This window comes from Delphinapterus leucas, chromosome 2, assembly GCF_059928025.1.
Source record: "Delphinapterus leucas isolate spDelLeu-1000000601 "Yukka" chromosome 2, BTC_Dleu_Yukka2, whole genome shotgun sequence".
Classification (NCBI taxonomy): Eukaryota; Metazoa; Chordata; class Mammalia; order Artiodactyla; family Monodontidae; genus Delphinapterus; species Delphinapterus leucas.
The window spans coordinates 171,960,530-171,980,779 of record NC_143130.1 but is presented as its reverse complement, the minus strand read 5'-3'; the positions used below and the strand labels follow the sequence as shown (position 1 = coordinate 171,980,779).

At 44.7% G+C, this 20,250-nt stretch overlaps 1 protein-coding gene across 9 annotated transcripts in view; it reads left to right on the top strand.

Moving 5' to 3' along the window:
• The window catches only part of DICER1 (dicer 1, ribonuclease III), an 88,817-nt gene that overhangs the window by 62,126 nt on the left and 6,441 nt on the right, over nt 1–20,250 (top strand). For 7 of the 9 annotated variants that reach the window (XM_089908167.1, XM_089908166.1, XM_022576178.2 and 4 more), the window contains 3 exons: nt 1,253–1,415; nt 1,506–1,581; nt 1,935–6,461. In XM_089908167.1, coding sequence (XP_089764293.1) covers nt 1,253–1,415; nt 1,506–1,581; nt 1,935–2,100 — 405 coding nt within the window. In that variant the 3' untranslated portion in view covers nt 2,101–6,461. Of the gene's footprint in view, nt 1–1,252; nt 1,416–1,505; nt 1,582–1,934; nt 6,462–14,933; nt 19,017–20,250 lie in introns of those variants that run through there. The other 2 variants (XR_016392262.1, XR_016392261.1) reach the window with 2 other exon arrangements.

The following is a 20,250-nucleotide window of genomic DNA, read 5'->3' as shown; positions in this document are numbered from 1 at the left end:
GTCATGGTCTGGCTTCTCTGACTTACTGTTTGATCTTAAGAAAGTCTCTCCACCTCTCTGGGCCCCAGTTTCCTCATTTGTAAAAGGAGAGAATTAAACTTGATAAGTTTAAAAATTCCCGTCTACAACAGTAAGTATCTTATGTTTTCCGGTAGTCAGCATCTGTTATATAGAACTTTGTGTGGCTAAACCATCCATTTAGAAATTACTATCCCCTCTTCTTTTTATTTCTCTTTCACAAGTAATGTGTGTGTATTTTAGAAAATACAGATAACCGAAATTAACATTTTGTGATGTTTTATTGCTAATGTACATAGACATAAAGTTATGTACGATATAAAATGAAGTTATAGCATGCACAGTGTACCATACCCTATTCTTTTCACTTAATATATTGTGGATGACTTTCCCCGATCATTAATAATTGGGATTACAACTTTCAGTAGCTGCACGCTCGTGAGTATATGGCTATAATGTAATGCGTTTAAACAATCCTTTGCGACTGGGTGGTTAAGGTATTTTTTGTTAGGGTTTGTAATAAACGTGGATGCGGTAAATATACTTAAATATCCAGTTACCTCCTTAAGATGAATTCCTAGAGACGGAATTGCCACATCAAAGAATTATGAACTTTTGAAAGGCGTTTGATACATATGTGAGTTTTTATTCTATTAATCTGAGTACCTACTGTGTGTCAGGTTCTCTGTCATAGTGAACATTTATTAAGTGGTTTAATAAAAGGGGAGCTTGGAGGAAAATATCTTCCAAATAGAATTCCCCTGTCAAAAAAGTGGCAGTTTACACTCCCCAGGACAGTGTACACCCTTGCTCGCGCTGCACCGACGAGTGTTCTGCCTGCTCCTTGCCAAGCCGCCAGGGGCTAGCCCTGTTTCAGTGTGCAGTTCTGTGATTATGAGTGAAATATGAAACTTCTTTCCATCAATTTATTGCCTATTTCCAGTTCGTGTTAGGGTTGTTTTTGTTTTTATTTGGAAGTAATCTTCTTTCCTTTGTTGACTATAGAATACTAAATAGGGAAGGGCTTTTTTTCTTTTTCTTTTTTTTTTTTTTAAGGTAAGGTAACGTTTGTGAAGAACCTGTTAACGGTGTAATTGGCATGTCATAAATGTTTGATGTTGTTACCCTTGTTAAAGATATAGTAAGAGTCATATCCAAGAAAAGAAACACATCTCTGTAGACTGCCTCTCAAAGCGGCCTTTTTGCTTACGACTCACTTTTCTCCCTGTAATAGCTTAGGAGATCTGAGGAGGATGAAGAGAAGGAAGAGGATATTGAAGTTCCAAAGGCCATGGGGGACATTTTCGAGTCGCTTGCTGGTGCCATTTACATGGACAGCGGGATGTCGCTGGAGACGGTTTGGCAGGTGTACTACCCCATGATGCGGCCGCTGATAGGTACAGTTGCTCCCCTTCGAGAGAGGCGGAGTCACAGTTAAAAACAACTTCAAGGGTACTGATCACATTATTCTTTCATTTTGATTACAGAAAAATTTTCTGCAAATGTGCCCCGTTCCCCTGTGCGAGAATTGCTTGAAATGGAACCAGAAACCGCCAAATTTAGGTAAGCAGAAATAGGCGTGGAAAACAGTTAAGTTAACTGAAAAACAAGGGGGAAGAGTTCTCGAAGATGCCATACACGAATGATTTTGAAAAATGTTTACCCTGGGACACGCTCTTATGCAGTTGCTGTTTGTAGCCCGATTGACTTCTTTTTGTTTTGTAAAGTAACGCTGAGTGAGGGAAGGAGCTGCAGCCCTGTCTGTTGGCAGTATGCAGCGGCCATAACGCATGTTTCCTTCGTGTGGTGTCAGCTTGTATCGGGGGCTCTCAGCCTGAGAGTACATACTTGGTGCTGACTGACTATAATAATAAATACTTCTGACTTCTAATTCAAGCTGTTTGGCTTTGTTACAGCCCGGCTGAGAGAACTTATGATGGCAAGGTCAGAGTCACCGTGGAAGTAGTAGGAAAGGGGAAATTCAAAGGTGTTGGCCGAAGTTACAGGATTGCCAAATCTGCAGCGGCAAGAAGAGCCCTACGAAGCCTCAAAGCTAATCAACCTCAGGTTCCCAACAGCTGAAACCCCTTTTTAAAATTAAAAACAAAAAACAAAAAACAAAAGAAAGCAGAATTAAGGTGGAAAATATTTAAGTTGAAAAGGATGATTTAAAACTGATAGTGGAACGAATTGAAGGCAGAATTTAAAGTTTGTTTGATAACAAGATAGGTTACAGAATAAAACATTTAACACATGTATAAAAATTTTGGAACTAACTGTAGTTTTAGTTTTTTGCGCAAACACAATCTTGTCTTCTTTCCTCACTTCTGCTTTGTTTAAATCACAAGAGTGCTTTACTGATGACATTTAGCAAGTGTTCAAAGAAATTATTGAGAGTTTTTGTTTTGTTTTGTTTCGTTTTAGTTTAATTCTGTCAGCTTTGCTTAGAGTTCGGAGGCCAAGGAGCTTAAACCTGGAATAGCCCCCAGGGTTCTGTTGAGAGCTCTTGACACCCGACGGTGTGTGTGGCAGTGCCAGTCCTGCATAGTTGATAAGCTGAGTAGAGCGATGCAGTTTGCGAGAGAAGTGTGCCAGTGTTGTCTTTCCTTTCCACATTATAGCGTGTAAGATGATGTTTCCTGGTCGCTGTTGCACTTAATAGTAAGGGACAGATTTTTAATTAGCATTGGCTGGCATGTTGGCAAATCACATTTTAGTTTTCTCATGCCATGTTGTCTTGCATAGAAGAGGTTCTTGCCTTAAGAGTAAAACCCTCACGGATATTCTTTCATTTCTGATCTTTTTGGAACAAACTGTTTTACATTCCCTTCATTGTGTTATTATGCATTAGACCTTGAGACAGCGTGATACTTACAACTCACTAGTATAGTTGTAACCTAACTTATGACGGGATTATATGAGAATTTCTGTCATATGTGTACTGAAGACATTTTCAAAACCAGAATAGGTAGTCTGTGGAGTTTTTAAAATACCATCATAAAAATAATCGTTGGCTAAATACCCAATTTTACTGAAAACCTCCTGCTAGGTAGTTCCGCTGATGGAAATTGTTTGTGGCAAATAATTTTGCCCTGTAGGCTATTGCTCTAACAAAATAAACTTTAGACATATCACACCTAAAATATGCTGCAGATTTTATAATGGATTGGTTACTTATTTAAAGAAGCAAAACAGAGCACCTTACCCTTAGTCTTCTCACATACATTTCTTACTGTACTTTTCGGAGTGTTGCATGCGTATTTCACCTACCAAAGCTGCGCTGTCAATGCCACGAAAGTTTAACGTTTGCGATAAACTGCCGTAATTTTGATACATCTGTGATTTAGGCCATTAATTTAGATAAACTAGCTCATTGTTTCCATCTTTGGAAAAGGAAGAAAAAAAGGCATTTTTAGGCATTTGCCTAAGTTTCTTTAATTAGACTTGTAGGCACTCTTCATTTAAATACCTCAGTTCTTTTGCATGCATTTTTTCCCCTGTTTGGTGCTATGTTTATGTATTATGCTTGAAATTTTAATTTTTTTTTTTTTTTTTTGCACTGTAACTATAATACCTCTTAATTTACCTTTTTAAAAGCTGTGGGTCAGTCTTGCACTCCCACCAGCATACCAGTAGAGTTTTGCTGCAATTTGCCCCATTAATTATGCTTGAAATTCAAGAAGCTGAGCAGAGGTGTCTAAATAATTTCCAGCACATCATTGTGAACGTGATGCCTCATGCAATGCTGCATTTATGTTTTAAATTGCAGTCGAATACTGTACTTCTTGCTTTATCTGCACCACCTACCCCCAGAGAAACACCTCTGTGCGTGTGCACACAGAAAACTGTCAGCTCTGCTTTCTAAGGAGACCTGAGTGAAGGGGACGTTAAGCTTCTCCAGTGTGATTTGTTGTCTCCAATCTTAAACTTCAGTTGAGATCTAAATTATTAAATGAGCTTGAGAGCAAATCAGTTTGGGTGGACATGTTTTTAAAATATTTAATTCTGATTTGGAACCTTAGATTTCTATTTGTTTTTTTTTTTTAAGGAACCTCCATGTAAGATCTCCTGGCAATTTAAAACCAAGCAATTGTTGGATTATGTAACTGTAAATGTATACAATTAACAAGTAAGGCTGGATGTGAATTTCACTTTTGAGGGTGATTCGTGATAAAGTTGTATCACAAATCTCTTGATAATTTATAAACTACCTGATGCCGGGAGCTTAGGGCCTTGCGTTGTGTCTAATGCACTAATCCCAGTGTTAAGGGATTCACTGGCCTCCTGGCACCAAAATCAGATTGTTTCACAGTTACAGTTCCCGTGGGGAGAAAAATGCCTCAATATATTTTGTAACCTTAAGACGAGTATTTTTTGTTAATACTAAAAAGTTCAGACTTGGATGAGATTAGGTCACACAGTCTCAGGGGTTCAAATTTCCTGCTGCCATTCAAAATGTTTTTATCAACAGCAAACTTCAGCTATTGCTTTTTTTATTTTTTTGGTTGGAGGACAATAGCTGATTTTAATTGTGACTCACGCTTGGAAGCAATCTGTGATCCCCTGGTTACTACGTTAAAAAATAAAAACTATGAGTTAGACGTATGAAATGGTTATGAACGCTTTTGTGCTGCTGATTTTTAATGCTGTAAACTTTCCCCTAGTTTCGTTTATTGAAATGTTTCCCATCCATTAATTAAGGGAAAAAAATCACTCTTGTTGCTCCACTTTACCACCTTGTCTGTCATCCTTTTGTTCCTGTGATTGCCACGTGAGACCGAGTGTGATTTGGAAACCCCCCTGGTGTGGCTGTGCGGCCAGCACGTGCGGGAAGGACTGGGCAGGCGCGTTTTGAAAAGCAACTGCAGAAATTCCTTACGGTGATTGTGTGGAGGTTAGTTGGCATGAACCTTCATTGTAAATGTTTTTTGATTTTTTTTTTTTTTTATAATACACTTTCAGCAGTCCTGACTATGCTGCGTTTTGTGATAGCTTTTTTCCCCTCTGTTCTGTTCATGTAGCACAGATAAGCATTGCACTTGGTACCATGCTTTACCTCATTTCAAGGAAAATATGCTTAACTGAGAGGAAAAAATGTGGTTTGGCCTCGCTGCTGTTCTGATTTACCGAATTTGAAAAAGATAATTACAATGCCTGCAATGTGTCATATACTTGCACAACTTACATAGGTCATTTTTGTCTGTGGCATTTTTACTGTTTGTGAAAGTATGACGAAGATTTGTTAACTGAACTCTTAATTATGTTTTAAAGATGTTTGTTACTTTTTTTTTTCTTTTCTCTTTTACATTATGTGAAGTGATTAAATTTAGAATGACCTCTAACACTCCTGTAATTATCTTTTGAAATACTAATATTTTTCCTCTCTTAATAATAGCTTGCCCTCAGAAAGATTCAAATTGCCCTGCCCGAATAGTAAGAGACTGGAGGCTGCTTTGGTTCTGTTGGTTCAGTTCACAAATACAATTATTCACCCAGCAGTCGGCTCTTTTAGTCATTACCTGACATCAGCCTGTGTAACTGCAGAGTGCAGAGACTAATCGAGACCCAGACCTACCACAGTTCAGTCTTAAGGCCCAGTTGATTTAAAACTTTCTGTCTTCCTCTGTTAGGGTGTCTAATCCTTTTACACAAAATTTAAGCCACCAAACGGAGACCTTGATGTCTTCATTTCAGCTGCATCTGAAGTTCTTTTAGTGCCCCGAACCAGTTTGTGTTAGCTGCGGAATTGAAACTCGTGTCTTGTTTATTACCTATATGGTTATTTTAATGACATTTAAATAGGTATATTTTTTCAACCACTGATTACTTTTCAGGAACTTAATTATTTCCAAATAAATTTCTTTATTTTATATTGTACATGAGAAGTTTTTAAGATATGTTTAAGACCAAGAATATTGAAATGATTTTAAAAGTTGTTGGATTCGCCAGTAGCAATATCTAGGGAATTTGCATTGAGACTATTGTATTTTCCACTAGCAGTGAAAATGATCTTTTGAAGCTAACTTGTAAATATATTTTAATCGTTAATTGCTTTTTTTCTCTAGTCCATTTTTATTTGGACATCACCCACAATTTAAATTTTATAGATGCACTCAGAATTCACTGCAGCAGCAGGTTAGATGGCAAAAACGCAAAGGTGAACAGGAAGTGAAATTTCTGGCTTTTCTGCTGTAAATAGAGTGAAGGAAAATGACTAAAATCAAGTAAAACTAACACATATATAATTTGATTGACAAAAAAGTATTTACCGTCACACGCTGCAGCTGTGTCTAAGGAACACGACGTGACTCATTCATACGGCGGTCATGCTGCAGAAATCCGCGTCTGCACCTTACGGGTCACAATTACCTTTAGTCGTTTTTTTTTTTTTTTTTGTAATAATTGTAGCCAAGTAGATCTCCAATAAAGTTATGGTCGGTTCACTTTGTGTCCTTTTGTCTTTTTCTTTTCTTGTTTTGATTCAGGTCAAGTTTAAATAGTTGTAGCAGAAATGTCTTTTAAAGTGTTTTACTTCCATGGTCATCTGAAAACGCATACTTTAATATGGTAAAACGTTGTTTACCAAGCTATGCTTCCCGTCTACTGGTGGAGTTATCTCCTAACAACTGCCTTGTTCTTTTTCTGATTTAAATAATACCAGTGTGTTTGCCTGAAATTCTGCCACATTGACTGATGTTTTCCAGGTCCTGGATTATCTGTGACACATTTGACACATTCCTTAAGGGAATTTGGTTATTCTGAAGTCAAGTGGACAGAATGTTCGGCTTCCAGGTTTTTAGGACCCACTTCCAATATAGTATTGGTTAAGAAAGAATTCCGTTATTTCAAGCTTTTGACCTAACCTTTCTGTAACTCAGTAAACCAAGCACTAAAAGGAATGCCTTTGCCGTAGGAACAAGATGGTAAGTATAAGTTTCTTAGAATGAGAAAAAAAATTCAGTTTTCCTTTATAAGAGTTTAAATTAATCTCTTCCTTTCCCCTCACTCTGACTTCTCGAAACTGAAGGAGGAAAAAGTATACGTATTTTAATCCTGAGGAATTTGGTTGAGTTCTACGTACTTGCGTTCGTTGGTGTTGCTGCCCAGAATTCACTGCATGGTTCAGGCCAAGCCTGAGAGCCACAGCCCTTTCCCGCCGCCTCGCCCTCCCTTCCTGTGGCTGGAACAGGGAACACAGCCGGGCCAGGCCAGGCACATCAGCTTGCAGGTTGTGATGTGCATGAAAAGAATCCAGATGGAAGTGAGCTTTTTTCTTTTTGTGGATCCGTAAGTGTATAATGTAGGTATTGGATGGAATGGTGGGTGCTGGGTGCAGCCCGCTTAGGCGTGGACTGAGTTGTGATCCCCGCAGAGACACCAGGGGCCAGGGAGTGCCGTCACGGTAGACGCGCGGCCAGGAGCGTTCCCGACCTGTGTGCAAGGCAGTGTGGGAACAACTCGTAGATCTTTTTTATTTCTCTTTTTTCTTTTTGTGGTAAATTATACGTAAAACTCACCACAGAGCCATTTTTAACTGTAGAGTTTAATGACATTAAGTACATTCACATTGTTCTGCAACCATCACCACCACCTCGTTCCAGAACTTTTCTGCATCCCAAACTGGAACCCTGTCCCCGTTAAACACTAACTCCCATCTGCTCCGTCCCCCAGTCCTGGTATCCACCATTCTGCTTTCTGTCTCTGAATTTGACTATTTTAGCTACTTACAGATGAGTGGAATCAGACAGTATTTGTCCCTTGGCGTCTGGCTTGTTTGTTAGGGTCCAGCCGTGTTGTAACAGGTGTCAGAATTTCCTTCCTCTCTAGGGCCGAGTAACATTCCGTTGTATATATAATATATAGACCACATTTTGTTTATCCGTTCATTTGCCGATGGGCGTTGGGTTGCTTTCACGCTTCCACTTTTTGGCTGTTGTGAATAGTGCTGCCGTGAACGTTGGTGTACATTTACCTGTTTGAATCCCTGCTTTTATTTCTTTAGCGTATGTATCCAGGAATGGAATTGCTAGATCACACGGTAAATTCTCTGTTTGATTTTTTGAGAAGCTTCCGTACTGTTTTCACAGCGTTGCACCATTTTACATTCTCGCCACACCAGTGCACAAGGATCCCAGTTTCTCTTCACATCCTCACCAGCTCTTTATTTTTGTTTTTGATAATAGCTCTCCCAGTGGGTGTGAGCTGGTATCTTACTGTAGTTTTGTGCTCATTGGCCATGTGTACGTCTTTGTAGAAATAACTCTTCAAGTCCTTTGCCCATTTTTGAATTGGGTTGTTTTTTGTTGTTGAGTTTTTAGGAGTTCTTTATATATTTTGGATATTAAACCTTTATCAGGTTTGTGATTTACAAATACATTTTTCCATTCTCTGGGTTGCCTTTTTACTCCCTTGAAAATTCTGTCTTGAAGAATTCTGAATTGCAAGACACGTTGGCCTCAAGGATTTCAAATGAGGGCTCTCGGACCTATAATAACTAAGATTTATTGAACAGGTACGAGGTGCCTGATCTGTCCTCAATGTTTTACACATTTTATGCCATTTACTCCTCACCACGATTACAGAAATGGTAGCCTTTGGAGGGAAGTAGAGCATAGCGCGTCACACTGAGAACTGGGGTCACAGTGTCTGGCTTCCGGCACTGTGCAACTTCAGGCAAGTTGTTAAGCCACCCTTAGCCCCACGTCCTTGCCTTTACAATGAGGGAGAGTCATTTGGCTTCAGTGAGGGTTCGTGTAAAACGCTGGGCTCAGGGCCCCACACATCCTAAGCCCATAACGAACGCTCATTGTTACTATAATCCCCATTTTACAGATGGGAAAAATGCATAGAGAAGGGAAGTAACTTGCCTGAGGTCACAGCAAGTCAGGGCTGGCCCTTGAACACCCATCTGCCTAAATCAAAAGGAGTGTTTAACCATCATTCAACAATTCCCTAATTTATGGGGCTCCTTTAAGATAAAGGTGAAATTAAAACATGTGAATGTATGTGTGTGTGTGTCATAGATTTTTCACGTTGGGAAGAAAACCAGATGGTGACTCATAACGAACATGGGCGGCAATTGTGGGATTTGTTTCTTTGTTTTGTATGTAACCCTAGTAGCTCCTGAGGAGAAGATTCACGGTCTTTGTTAGAGAGCCCGCGTTAAAACCTGCCATTACTGTTACCCAACTCACATTAGTCTGAAAAACTAGGGATGTGCCCAGCGGCTGTTTAAGGGCTGTGCATGAGGCCAGTAGTCTTGGTAAGAGAAGCCATTGGTTCCCCGTTTTAAATAACACTCTTCCTGGTCCAACAAGAAATAAGCGTTTATTTTAACCTCTCTGCTTTTTTCCCTCCTGCTTTTGCATTCACTGTATTTTGAAAAGAAAGGAAAGCCCTTTTACCTCAGTAAAGCCACTCCCGTTACGCTGCAAGGTGCCATTATAACAGGACCAAAATGAGTGAGTGAAGTTGGGCTGCAGTCCAAAGTGTGTGTTCTTCGCGCGCACGCGTACACACACGCGTGCATGCGCGCACGCGCGCGCGCGCACACACACACACACACACACACAGCCTTGCAGCAGAAGTGTGGCCCATGATGGCGTTTATGCCGTGCAAAGTGAAGGGGATGTTCCCTGATCTTGGTGACCTCCTCCCAGTTTTCTGTGGTTGTGGGACCGGGTGTGGTGGTTGGTGTGTGCACAACCTCGAATCTGTAACTAGGAAGTTACCAGGTGATGAAGCAGCGCCCGAGTGCTATTGGTGTCTTGAAATGTTTTTCTAACATTTTTAGGGAATAATTTTTGATGCGCCTCTTACTAGTGCTGAGTGTTGCCTGGGTTTTTTGTTCTGAACATTGCCTCTCATTCGTAACACTCCCTACCCACCCCCACTTTCCGATCAGTGCCTGAATCTGCCTTTGAGATGGAGACTTGGGTAGATTCCAGGGATGTTCATAGATGTGATATGGCAAAAAAAAAAGGTTCCATGGTTCGCTAAGTTTGGGCATTTATGGGTTAAACATAGTTGAACAGGATTCTTTGCGGGGCTTCCCAGGTCCTTTATTATGCTGAAGTGCCTTGGGCCTGAGAGAGGGCTGCATTTCCCAAACTTACTAGACCACAGACCCCTTCACAGTCGATCTTAGGTACCAGCATCCTGAGCAACACGCTTGAAGACATGCCCTGCCAAGCATGCGGGCGTTTGGGGAACCATGTCTCTGCCAGTGCCCAGGAACCCAGCAGCCTGTGCTCGGTCAGCCAGTGGGCCCAAGGTCGCACATGAAGGTGACAAGCGGCCCTCGCGGCTGATGAACTGGAAGGGGCCCTAAGGGGTTATTCACTGTGTCACTTTGGCTCCCCAGGCATAGGTGAGTCCAAGCCCTGTTGTCCTGGCTACACGTGACTTGCAATTGGCAGTCACGAAGTCATGCTCCTGTTGGGTGTGTTTTCTGTTAAAGCGAGTTTTGCTTGTGCAGGGGTTGGTCCCTGACAGCCCTAGAGCAGGACACACTTCAGGACATTTGCCTCCTGCTGAGGGCTGCCCCTTCGTCATCTCAGGATGATGGATGCTGTCTCCCGTACCATCCCAAGTCTGCAGCTTTCAGGGAGGCCTTTCTGTGTGCTGCTGACTCTGCCTAAAGCTCTCCTGGCCCTCTCCCCACCTTTTTTATTCATCCAGTGCGACCCTTCCTCGCAGACAGAGCTGGGCCCCTGGCCCCCTGGGACATCTTCCCATACCCAGCCCATACCCTTCTCATAGTACATCTCGCACCACTGCCCCGCCTCTCCACACGTCTGCGAGCCTCCAGAATGAAAGGACCATGTCCTAACCACCACCGTGTGTCCTGGGTCCCAGATGCCACTGGACCACAGGAGAACCTCAGTATGTGCTGATCTCAGCCCAGTGCCGTGTGCCCTCTGTCTGCAGGTACTAATGATCCTTCAAGAGACAAGGGCAGGGTCAAGAGAGGGTTGAGGGTGGAGGCAGCAGAGAAGAGAGTGGGGAGAATCCCTGCTTTGCACAATGTCTTCACCGAGGGGAGAGGGACCTGGGTCCTCCTGACTATTGTGTCATAGTCTGGGGTGAAGAGTGGGTCTTCTGGTCCATCGGACACAGTTGGTTCATGCAGAGCTGAAAACCCAGTCGAGAAATGTCTGGAAGAGCCTGTGCTTTTCCTGAAGATCTGGTTTGAATGGACACTGATCTTGTAACTGATCTTTTTTCCCCTTTTTGCTTTGACTACTCGGCAGCTCAGAGCCAGATTTGCAGCAGGCCTACGGGTCACCTGTTCACTGAAACATTTGTGGGCACCGTCTGTGTGCGGCACTCTTCCAGGTACTGAGGACAGAGCTGTGAGGGGCACGAAGACCTCGTCCTCATCACAGGCTGTCACATCCCACGGCCAAACCAACGGGTGGTTGCTTTCTGGGAATAGAACCCTGTGTTTGTGTTAGTTTCTCATTTCCCTTTGCCCTCATCCCCCTAAGTCTCCATCCTATCCTGTTACAGCATCTCTGCCGTCGTTGCCCCAGATCTTGGGAATGAGGTGGGCTGTAACAAGCATACCGATGTGTGTTCGGCCGGAAGCTGACCTAAATGAGTTAGTAGTTCTTGAGAAGGCCGGTAGCCCAGTAGAGTCACAGCTTTGAACTTTGTTCTGGTTTTGCTGTGACGTCCCAGTGGGCCGGCCTGTTAAATGGGTACAGCCGCAGCCCACGCGCTGTTATGTGAGGACAAGCAAGGCGACGGCCAGCCGTGCTCTCCCACGACAGGGGGTGTCATGCTCTCGGTGTTCCCCCCCCTCCCCCCCGCTCCCAAGCCCAGGCTCAAATGTGGGCAGACACAGTGGGACACAAGTTGATTTTATGGGAACGTGTGTTTGAGCTTTAAGTTCTCTTAAGAGCCGTAAGGCCACTTTGGGTTTTGTTTGGTGGTTAGTTATTTTTACTTATATTTACCTATTTTGGAATAAAGGGCTGAATCAGTCCTTAACAAGCCAGAATTCCAGCTTGAGGCTGTGTTTATAAATAGAAAATCAGAGCTTTCCAGAACTAAAGCTCACTAAAACCAATTCTGTTGACAAAGGGGAGGTACTGTCAGCTAGTGGTCTGAGCATTTCTAGGCATCGGGAATTCCTGAGTCCCAGACACGCCCCCAGGGTGATCCAGCTTTAACCCTCCTGTACCAAGGATGCTGAAAGGAGCCGTCAGCTGGTGCTCGGGAGCCTGCACTGTGGCCAAGTCATTAGCCTCCCAAGGCCTCTGCCTCCTCTCTCTACAGTAAGGGATCCAACAGCTGATAAAGCCACAAAACTTGCACTTGTGAATGCAGAAGTAATAGATGTCTGAGTCATGGCTGGTCGAGATCATGAATTCCTGGAAGCCAAGACCATGTTCTTGTTCTTTCGCTCGAGTCATCAGCTATGCAATCATCCGTGAGTGTCGCTTCACCATCCACGACAGTCAAGCCCTGTCCGGGCCCCCGAAGTCAATGGGATTCAGTCAGTCAGGTCTCTCACATTCTGGTCGGGTGGGGGTGGGAGGGAAGACAGATCCGAAAGAAATCTGATAGTTTTGGAGAATAATTGCCTGGAAGACAGTGAAACAAGGTAGTGTAAGCGAGCGGCATGTGGAGTGGTGCGGCCAGGGTTGGATTACAATGATAGATAACACTTATCGAGTGCTTACTGTTCTGAGCGCTGTCCCTGTGGTTCATACGCGAGGAGGTTCGACCACCAGTTTGCAGATGAGCGAAGATATGCAGAGATGCTGCTGATGTCCTTGAAAATGAGTAAAACACAAGATGCTGCATTCAGGGCTCAACTTATGGTGGGGGCACTTGTGTATAACCAGATAACTTCAATCCCGTGTCCTCTCCGATGAAGCACTGACCAGGGCAAAGTGGAACAAAGCTGGAGGATTAATGGAACCTTTATGGAAGGAAGGGGCAATGCTCGAGCTGGGTTTTGAGGGATGAGTAGAAGTTCTCACAGAATGTCTCCCTGTGGGAGCTGTTGGTCCGTGGCACCGTGGATATTTGCAGGCTCTTTAATAGACCACGTAATTCTTTGGCATGATGGATCCAGGGAGGCTCCTGAGACGTGGGTCATGTTATATGGCCATTTCATAAAGCCCTGAATGTTTTTGAGGAATTATTTAAAGGGAGTGATCACTATAAGTCTTCAAAATTAACTCGCACATTTTAACCCAGATTTATAATGTCGATGTGGCTAATTACATCCCTGCAGACATTCTGAGAGCAGGCTATATTTTTCTGGGTGGGAGCTTTAAACCTGTACTTCTTTTAGCAAATCTCACGGTCTCAGGTTCCTCAGAGGTAAGGTGGTGGTGGTGGTGGTGGTTGGGGGTGGGGGGAGTTCAGCCAAACCAGTGATTCTGAGTTAGTATCACACCGAAATCAGAATGTCTGGGGTGAGGCCCGGGCACCTGCATTTAAAAGAAAGTTGCCCAGATGATCCTAATGTGTAACCAAGGTGAGGGGCCACAGGAGCAGAAGCAGGGTCTCCCCGGTGTGCTGTGGAACGCTGACGAGGCCCCTGCTTCCTTCCTCGGCCACAGCCATTCCAGTTGGCTCTGTTCTATTCATTGAGCTTTCTTAGGACATTGTGTGGAAAGAAAGGGCCCTACTGCCAAAACTCATGTTTGACAACCATTGGCCCAGAAGCCTGCTCGGACCCTCTGACTCTGCATCTGCGGTTCTCTGTGGGATTTTCCCCCGAGGGCTGGATCTTGGTACCATTTTTGCACTTTGTAAAGCAGCTGCCTTCTCTCCCAGATCTGGCTCCCTTGCCTTGATAGGTGAGCTAATTCCCAAAGGTGGCAGCGGCAGCATTACAATGAGAGTTTTGATTACCTCGTTGTGAATTACAGCACAGTGCCCTGGTGAAGGGTCAAAGGTATTTGAGGTCCTGTGGGATCAAATGTGAGATATTACTAAAATGAGGCTCCATTTAATAGGTGATAAATCTTGATATTGTAAGTTTAATATAGTTTGATGGTTGTAAATCCAGTGAATCTACTGTAGGAATTTGGTGTGTGTTGCATTTATGAAATATTTAGTCAGATGTTTTTAAAGGTATGATTTTACTCATAAGGTACTAATTTTTATGGGCTTTAACAAGCAAATTTCGTATTGGTGTCAAGAAGGCTGCTGTTTGCGGGCCTTTGAAATGAAAAAAGAGAAGGTATTGTAGTTTTTTGGGTTTTTTTTTGAATTATAAGAAAGCTCTTTGGTAATATTCACAGTAATAGTCAAATCAAGAAGTGGATTCTAGTATACTCCAGAGTATATTTTAGGATAAGAAAATGGCTGAATAAGAGCAACTTAAAAGTAAGTTTATATTTGATGTGTAGACTGTAAATATGAGAAAGGAGTACACATCTGGGGTGGAAATACGGCCACAGCGTAGATGTCGGGGCAAGTCTACCAGGTTGGTGGGCAGGAGGCCCTGAGTTCATTACTAGTCATGCATGTTTGTTTTCTACTGCTACAAATAACCATGCATTTGATGGGTCAAAACAACATGCATTCGGGACTTCCCTGGTGGCGCAGTGGGTAAGACTCCACGCTCCCCATGCAGGGGGCCCAGGTTCGATCCCTGGTCAGGGAACTAGATCCCACACACATGCCTCAACTGAGGAGCCCGTGAGCCACAACTAAGGAGCCTGCCCGCAGCAACCAAGACCCAGCTCAACCTAATTAATTAATTGTTTTTTAAAAACATGCATTCGTTATCAGGTTCTGTGGGTCAGGAGTCTGGGCACCAGCTTAGCTGGGTCCTCCGCTCAGGTCTCGTGAGGCTGCAATCAAGGTGTTGGCTGGGCTGAGGTCTTATCTGGGCTCGGGGTGCTTCCAGGCTCACATGGCTGTTGGCAAAATTCATTTTCTTGCAGATGCAGAGCTCCTGGCAGCTTGCTGCTTCAAGGCCAGCAGGAGAACTTCGCTCCCACGTCGTCAGCCCTCCTTTTCGGGGAAGGCTCGGACCCACCTAGGATAACATCAGCTGACTCAGTCAACTGATTAAGGACCTCAATTACATCTGCAAAATCCTTGCACCTTTGCCACGTCACATGACCTGACCATGACAGCGACGTCCCATCGTATTCCCAGGTCTCGCCCACGCTCAAGACAAAGGCGTTATAGAAGGTGTGTATGCCGAGGGGTGGGAATCCTGGGGGCACCTTAGAATTCTGCCTGCCACACCACACATGTGACCCTACACAAGTCTCTTCACCCCTTTAGCTTTCCTTCTGATGTACTGTCAAATGGGGAGTAATTCCTACCTGTCTTGGAGGGACATTGGCAGCCTCAATGAGATAATGTGTAGGAAATCAGGGGGTAAACTGGGCAGCCCCTGGTGCGGTGCCCAGGCAGTGTGCTGCATGCCACGGGCAGGTAGAGGTGCCTGAGTGGACGTATAAGATGTGGGGAGTGTTACCTGCTTGGGGGCTGCAGGTACCACTGAATACACTGAGTGGGTGTAAAACTGAAGACACCATGGACACATCTTCAGTCCCCTTCATGTGATCGGTGACCTGAATGGGCACTGAAGTTGCCTGTGGTTCATTTTTCAAAACACTTGCTTTTCCAAATCCTCACACTTTTAATAACGACCACTGACATCTTTTCTGGATTGGGAGTGGTTGCAGTGTCCAGTCGTTTACTTTGACTCCCTAATCTCCTCCCAGCCATTCCCCAGGTTCAGAAAGACACCATGATCAACAACCCTGTGATTTGCCACATGAGGGCCATTCGGTGGGACGCATTTGCCCCTCCTGCCCACCTACCTACCTACCCTCTGGCTTCCTGGTAGCCCTCCGCCAAATAGTCCCCGTCCATCACTTTCCATTTCACAGCTAATGTAGAACCCAATTGGAGACAGATAGGGACAGACGAATTTTTACACAGTTGCTGCGGGTCACTGGTTAAGTTACTGGTCAAATAATACTTGCAGTACAGATAACTGCTTTTGCCATTGCAGCCTGGCTCTGCACAGCAGTAATTACAGATGCAGGGAAATGGAGGGAAAATCCATCTTATTTAAAAGTGTTTTAGTGTCAGCAAACACACCGTGATACCATTAAGAAAGTTTTTGTTAAGGACACGCTCGACTTGAGGTTTTTAATTTGTTTGAAGTATTTTGCTAAAACAGAATTATGTTGGAGTTTACATGAAAGTAGAGAATGACATGAAAAGTTTTAACTTAAGCAGCAAAATATAAAGGCTAATCTTATTTAAAAGTAATATGTATGTCTTGATTGAGTGCCCAGATACGCTCAACTGGGACTTTTTAGTGGAATCGGGTCTAAGCAGTTACACTGAGTTATACTGAAAAGGTTTTCCCTGAGCTTATATTGCCAGACCTGAAATACTCTTGTGGCTGCATTTAATAAAGAAACGAAAGTCTTGAGTAAGGGGATATGATTTTTTATGACAGAAGGAATGCAAATAACTTTTAGTCTCATTGCCTTGACCGGGGTTGGTTTGATTTGATGGAGTTTAATAATGACTTATAACCTGTGCTGACAATATGCAGGCCCGCACAACGTCATTTAACTCATTTATTCTGCGTGCTGTAAAAACAAAGAGATGGCAAATAAATATATGGAACGTTCATTGTTTGTCAGAGGGCCCAAGCCAAGAGTTTTCAGTGACCTTTTAAAATATGGTCCCAGGCTAGTACTAAAATGTCTGTCACTCAACACACACACTTGCATGCTTTGGCCTTTTAACCCATGCATCTTGTGTTTTTCTCTTTCAAATGGGTGTATGAATTTCCAATCAGCTGTGGCGATGTCGGCTTTTGCATCCGAGGATTACTGTAAATTGCAGCCTGACAATTACAATAGGCAGGGCACCGGCGAGTTATTTATGGGCTCGCCTACTGATGGCCTTTCAGCACAGCCTCGGACCTGCTGAGCCTCAGCCTAATTAGATCCAGGGGTAGAGGCCCCGGTGGATGAGGCGAATGGGGAGGGAGGGGGCTCACCGAGACCCCGCCTCCAGCAGAGGAAGATATCAATTGATTATGGATGGCTCCTGTCCGCCATGTCGGATCTCTGATTCACCTCCTCCTTAATGACTTGTATTGGCTTAAGGAGCTCTGCCTGATTTGACAGCATCAAGCTCAGCTGACAAAGACCAGCAGATGACTTTAATTGAAGACTTCTATGGCAAGAGATTTTATGCAAGACAGAGCAACAGTTCAACAGACACAAAAGAGGCTTGTAAAAAAAAAAAAAAAAGTCTGCAGCAGTTGTAGAAGGAGACTGGGACCAGACCTGGAGTTAGCTACTTGCTTGCGTTTAGTTTACACTTTTTTCACCCCTTCAGTGGTGGGATCGGGAAGGGAGACCCCCTTTCCTACCCCCCCGCCCCGGGAAATTCTGCAGCCGTCTCTCCTCTCTTGGGTTTCAATATTTATCTTTAGGGATGAATTATGTCCAGGCATAAATTATGTTTGACACATCTTGATGCTGGGGTAAAAAATTAAATTTTTCACTGCTCGGGAAAACATTCCCCAGAACATATCACACTCCGAGTGCGTCCTGAAAGAACTCAGCATGCTGTTTAGTTTTACAAAATTAAATGGACGGCCTGTCTGAAGCATCGGAAGGGTGGAGGATAATGATCACTGAGTGAATGAATGAAAAAAAAAAGAAAAGATGACTGATAGGATCGCAGACTTGGAGCGCTGGGAAAGGAGGGGAGAAGGAGGGCTAAGCGGGGTACGGCCAGAATGCTCCTCACTGGTAGGGTCAGTTAGAAAACTCTTCAGGAGATGACTTGGTTTTTTGGAGGGTCGAGACAACTAAAGGTATCGTGTCATCCAGGTGGCTGCACGGCCAGCATCTGCTGGGGGCCTCGGATGTGGCTGCCTTCTTAGATACTCTGTGGGCAGTTCATCTGATCCAGCCCCCAGGAACTCCATGTCCTAGTCAGCCAAACATCCTATACTTCGCCTCACCCAACTTCTTACCAGGATCTGAATATGCCAAATATTCTCATACCTCTACCCTTTGCTTTTGGAGCTTTCTCTGCCTGAACTTTCTTCCCTCCTCCCTCCTTCTTCATCTTGCAAACTCCTATTCAGCCTTCAAGACATAGTTTGGTCACCTCCTCCAGGAAGCTTTCCAGCTCCTCCCTTGCCCTCCCACTGGAGCGTTCTGACTCCAGAGCCTGCACTCGCATCCACTATGCTGTGCTGCCTCCTACAAAGGGGTAAAAGGAAGTAGTTGAACATCCAACTAACCAGCCAGAACGCAGTTTGCACCCCAAGGGAGGTACCAAAGGGGTCCCAGATTTAGAAGGGAGTGATGGATTGTGGGGAAGGTGGGTGGAGGCGGAATCGGGGGCACCTGGGAGGGGACATGGATGCTGGCAGGACCCTGGAGCAGTGGTAGGAGCGGGCTTTCCAGGAAGCTCAGACTCCGGAAGTCAATTGGGCATCCGTGCCAGACGGTTTAAGGGCTGGGAATGTTGCCCAGAAGAACTGATTTGGAATGACAATGTGATTAGGAAACTCCAGAATCCAATAAGGCTAATAGCCTAGCTTGGTCCATATGTTATGAACAGATTGGCAGATGCCCCAATCCCCCCACCCCCACCCCCAAACAAGCAAATCCATACTCTTCAGCCTCCACACACACGCCACAGTCATGGCCTCAACTTCCTGGCTTCTGCTCTGCAGAACAACTTTCTCTCTCCACCTGGCTGGCCCTACCCAGCTCTCAAGGAACCCCACCACACACACACACACACACACACACACACACACCCCACACCACCACCACCACCACCACCACCAGGAAGTCTTCCTGGATTCCTCCTCTTGGCAGAACCATTCCTTGGGTATGCCTGCCTCACACACCTATCACATGTTATCAGTCTTACTCTTTGCATTCCTGGATCCCCCTGGGAGCCACTTGGGGGCAGATTCATTTCTGTATCTGTACTCAGGGTGGCCACGTCTGTGGCTGAATGAATGTGAAAACAAAATGGGGGAGCTGATCCCAAAGAGCTATCTTCAGCCACAAATTTGGGAAGTTACATTGCTTTTAAAAAAAACAAAACTTGGAACAGTTCAATGATTATTTGTCAGTGGGGAACTTTATTAGGTAACGAAGAAGCGTAGTAATCAAGGTTATCTTATTTGGTTGCTGTGCTTCTACTGTGCGATGGGCCCTGTGTGTGGGGGGGGGGGTGGCTCCTGCCACAGAGATGACGCCAGTCCAGTTGGGGAGGTGATGCACAGAGGCAACCAGAGATAGATGCAGTGAAACGAAACCCGTACCTGGACCAGGGAGATGCAGGTGATGGAGACGGAAGTGGATGGCGATGGGGGAGGAATAGAGACAGGGGTGGTGGAGATGGGAGATAGGTGGAGACAGGGTGATGGGGGAAGATGGAGGTGGATGGAGATGGGAATGGGTAGAGATGGAGGATGGATGGAGATGGGGATGAGGGAGATGGAGGTGAATGGAAAAGAGGATGGATGGGGAAAGGGGTAGATGGAGATGGGGGAGTCTAGATAGGAGGGGGGAGTCTAGATAGGAGATGGATGGAGATGAGGGTGGTGAGAGATGGGGGTGATGGAGATGGGGATGGATGGAGAAGGGGGTGATGGAGGTTGGGGGGCAGATGAAGGTGGGGGTGATGGAGATGGAAGGTGAATAGAGACGGGGATAGGTGGAGATGGGAGTGATGGAGAAGGCGATGATGGAGATGGGCTAAGGATATGGGGGTTATGGCTATGGGGTGATGGAGAGGGGGATGGACCGAGCTGGGGGTTGTTGAGATGAGGGCATCCTGGGTCTTGTCTCAGAGGAAGGAGAAGGTGAGGACTCTGAGCTGTCACCCCTGCTGCGGGGATGGGGGAGTCTGAGCTCCTGCAGCACAAGGACCATTGCAAAGTCATCTTTGTCTCCCTCATTGTCTAGTCCCGAGCCTGAAACAGGAGGTTTTTCAATGCATATTTAATGAATGAAGGAATGAATGTTGAATGTGCAGAGTGGCTCCTAAAACCACATTCCAGCCCTGACTTTAAGCCCCAGGTTGATTTTCCCAGCACCTCCCCAGCTTTCCCCAAACCCAGCCTGTGCCCAGATGACCCATTTTTCCTCTGCTTTTCTTTGCTGGGTTGATGGCCCTGCTTTTCTCCATCTCCAGAAACATCAGGCCACCTTGCCCTGCTCCTGTCCTCAGCATCCC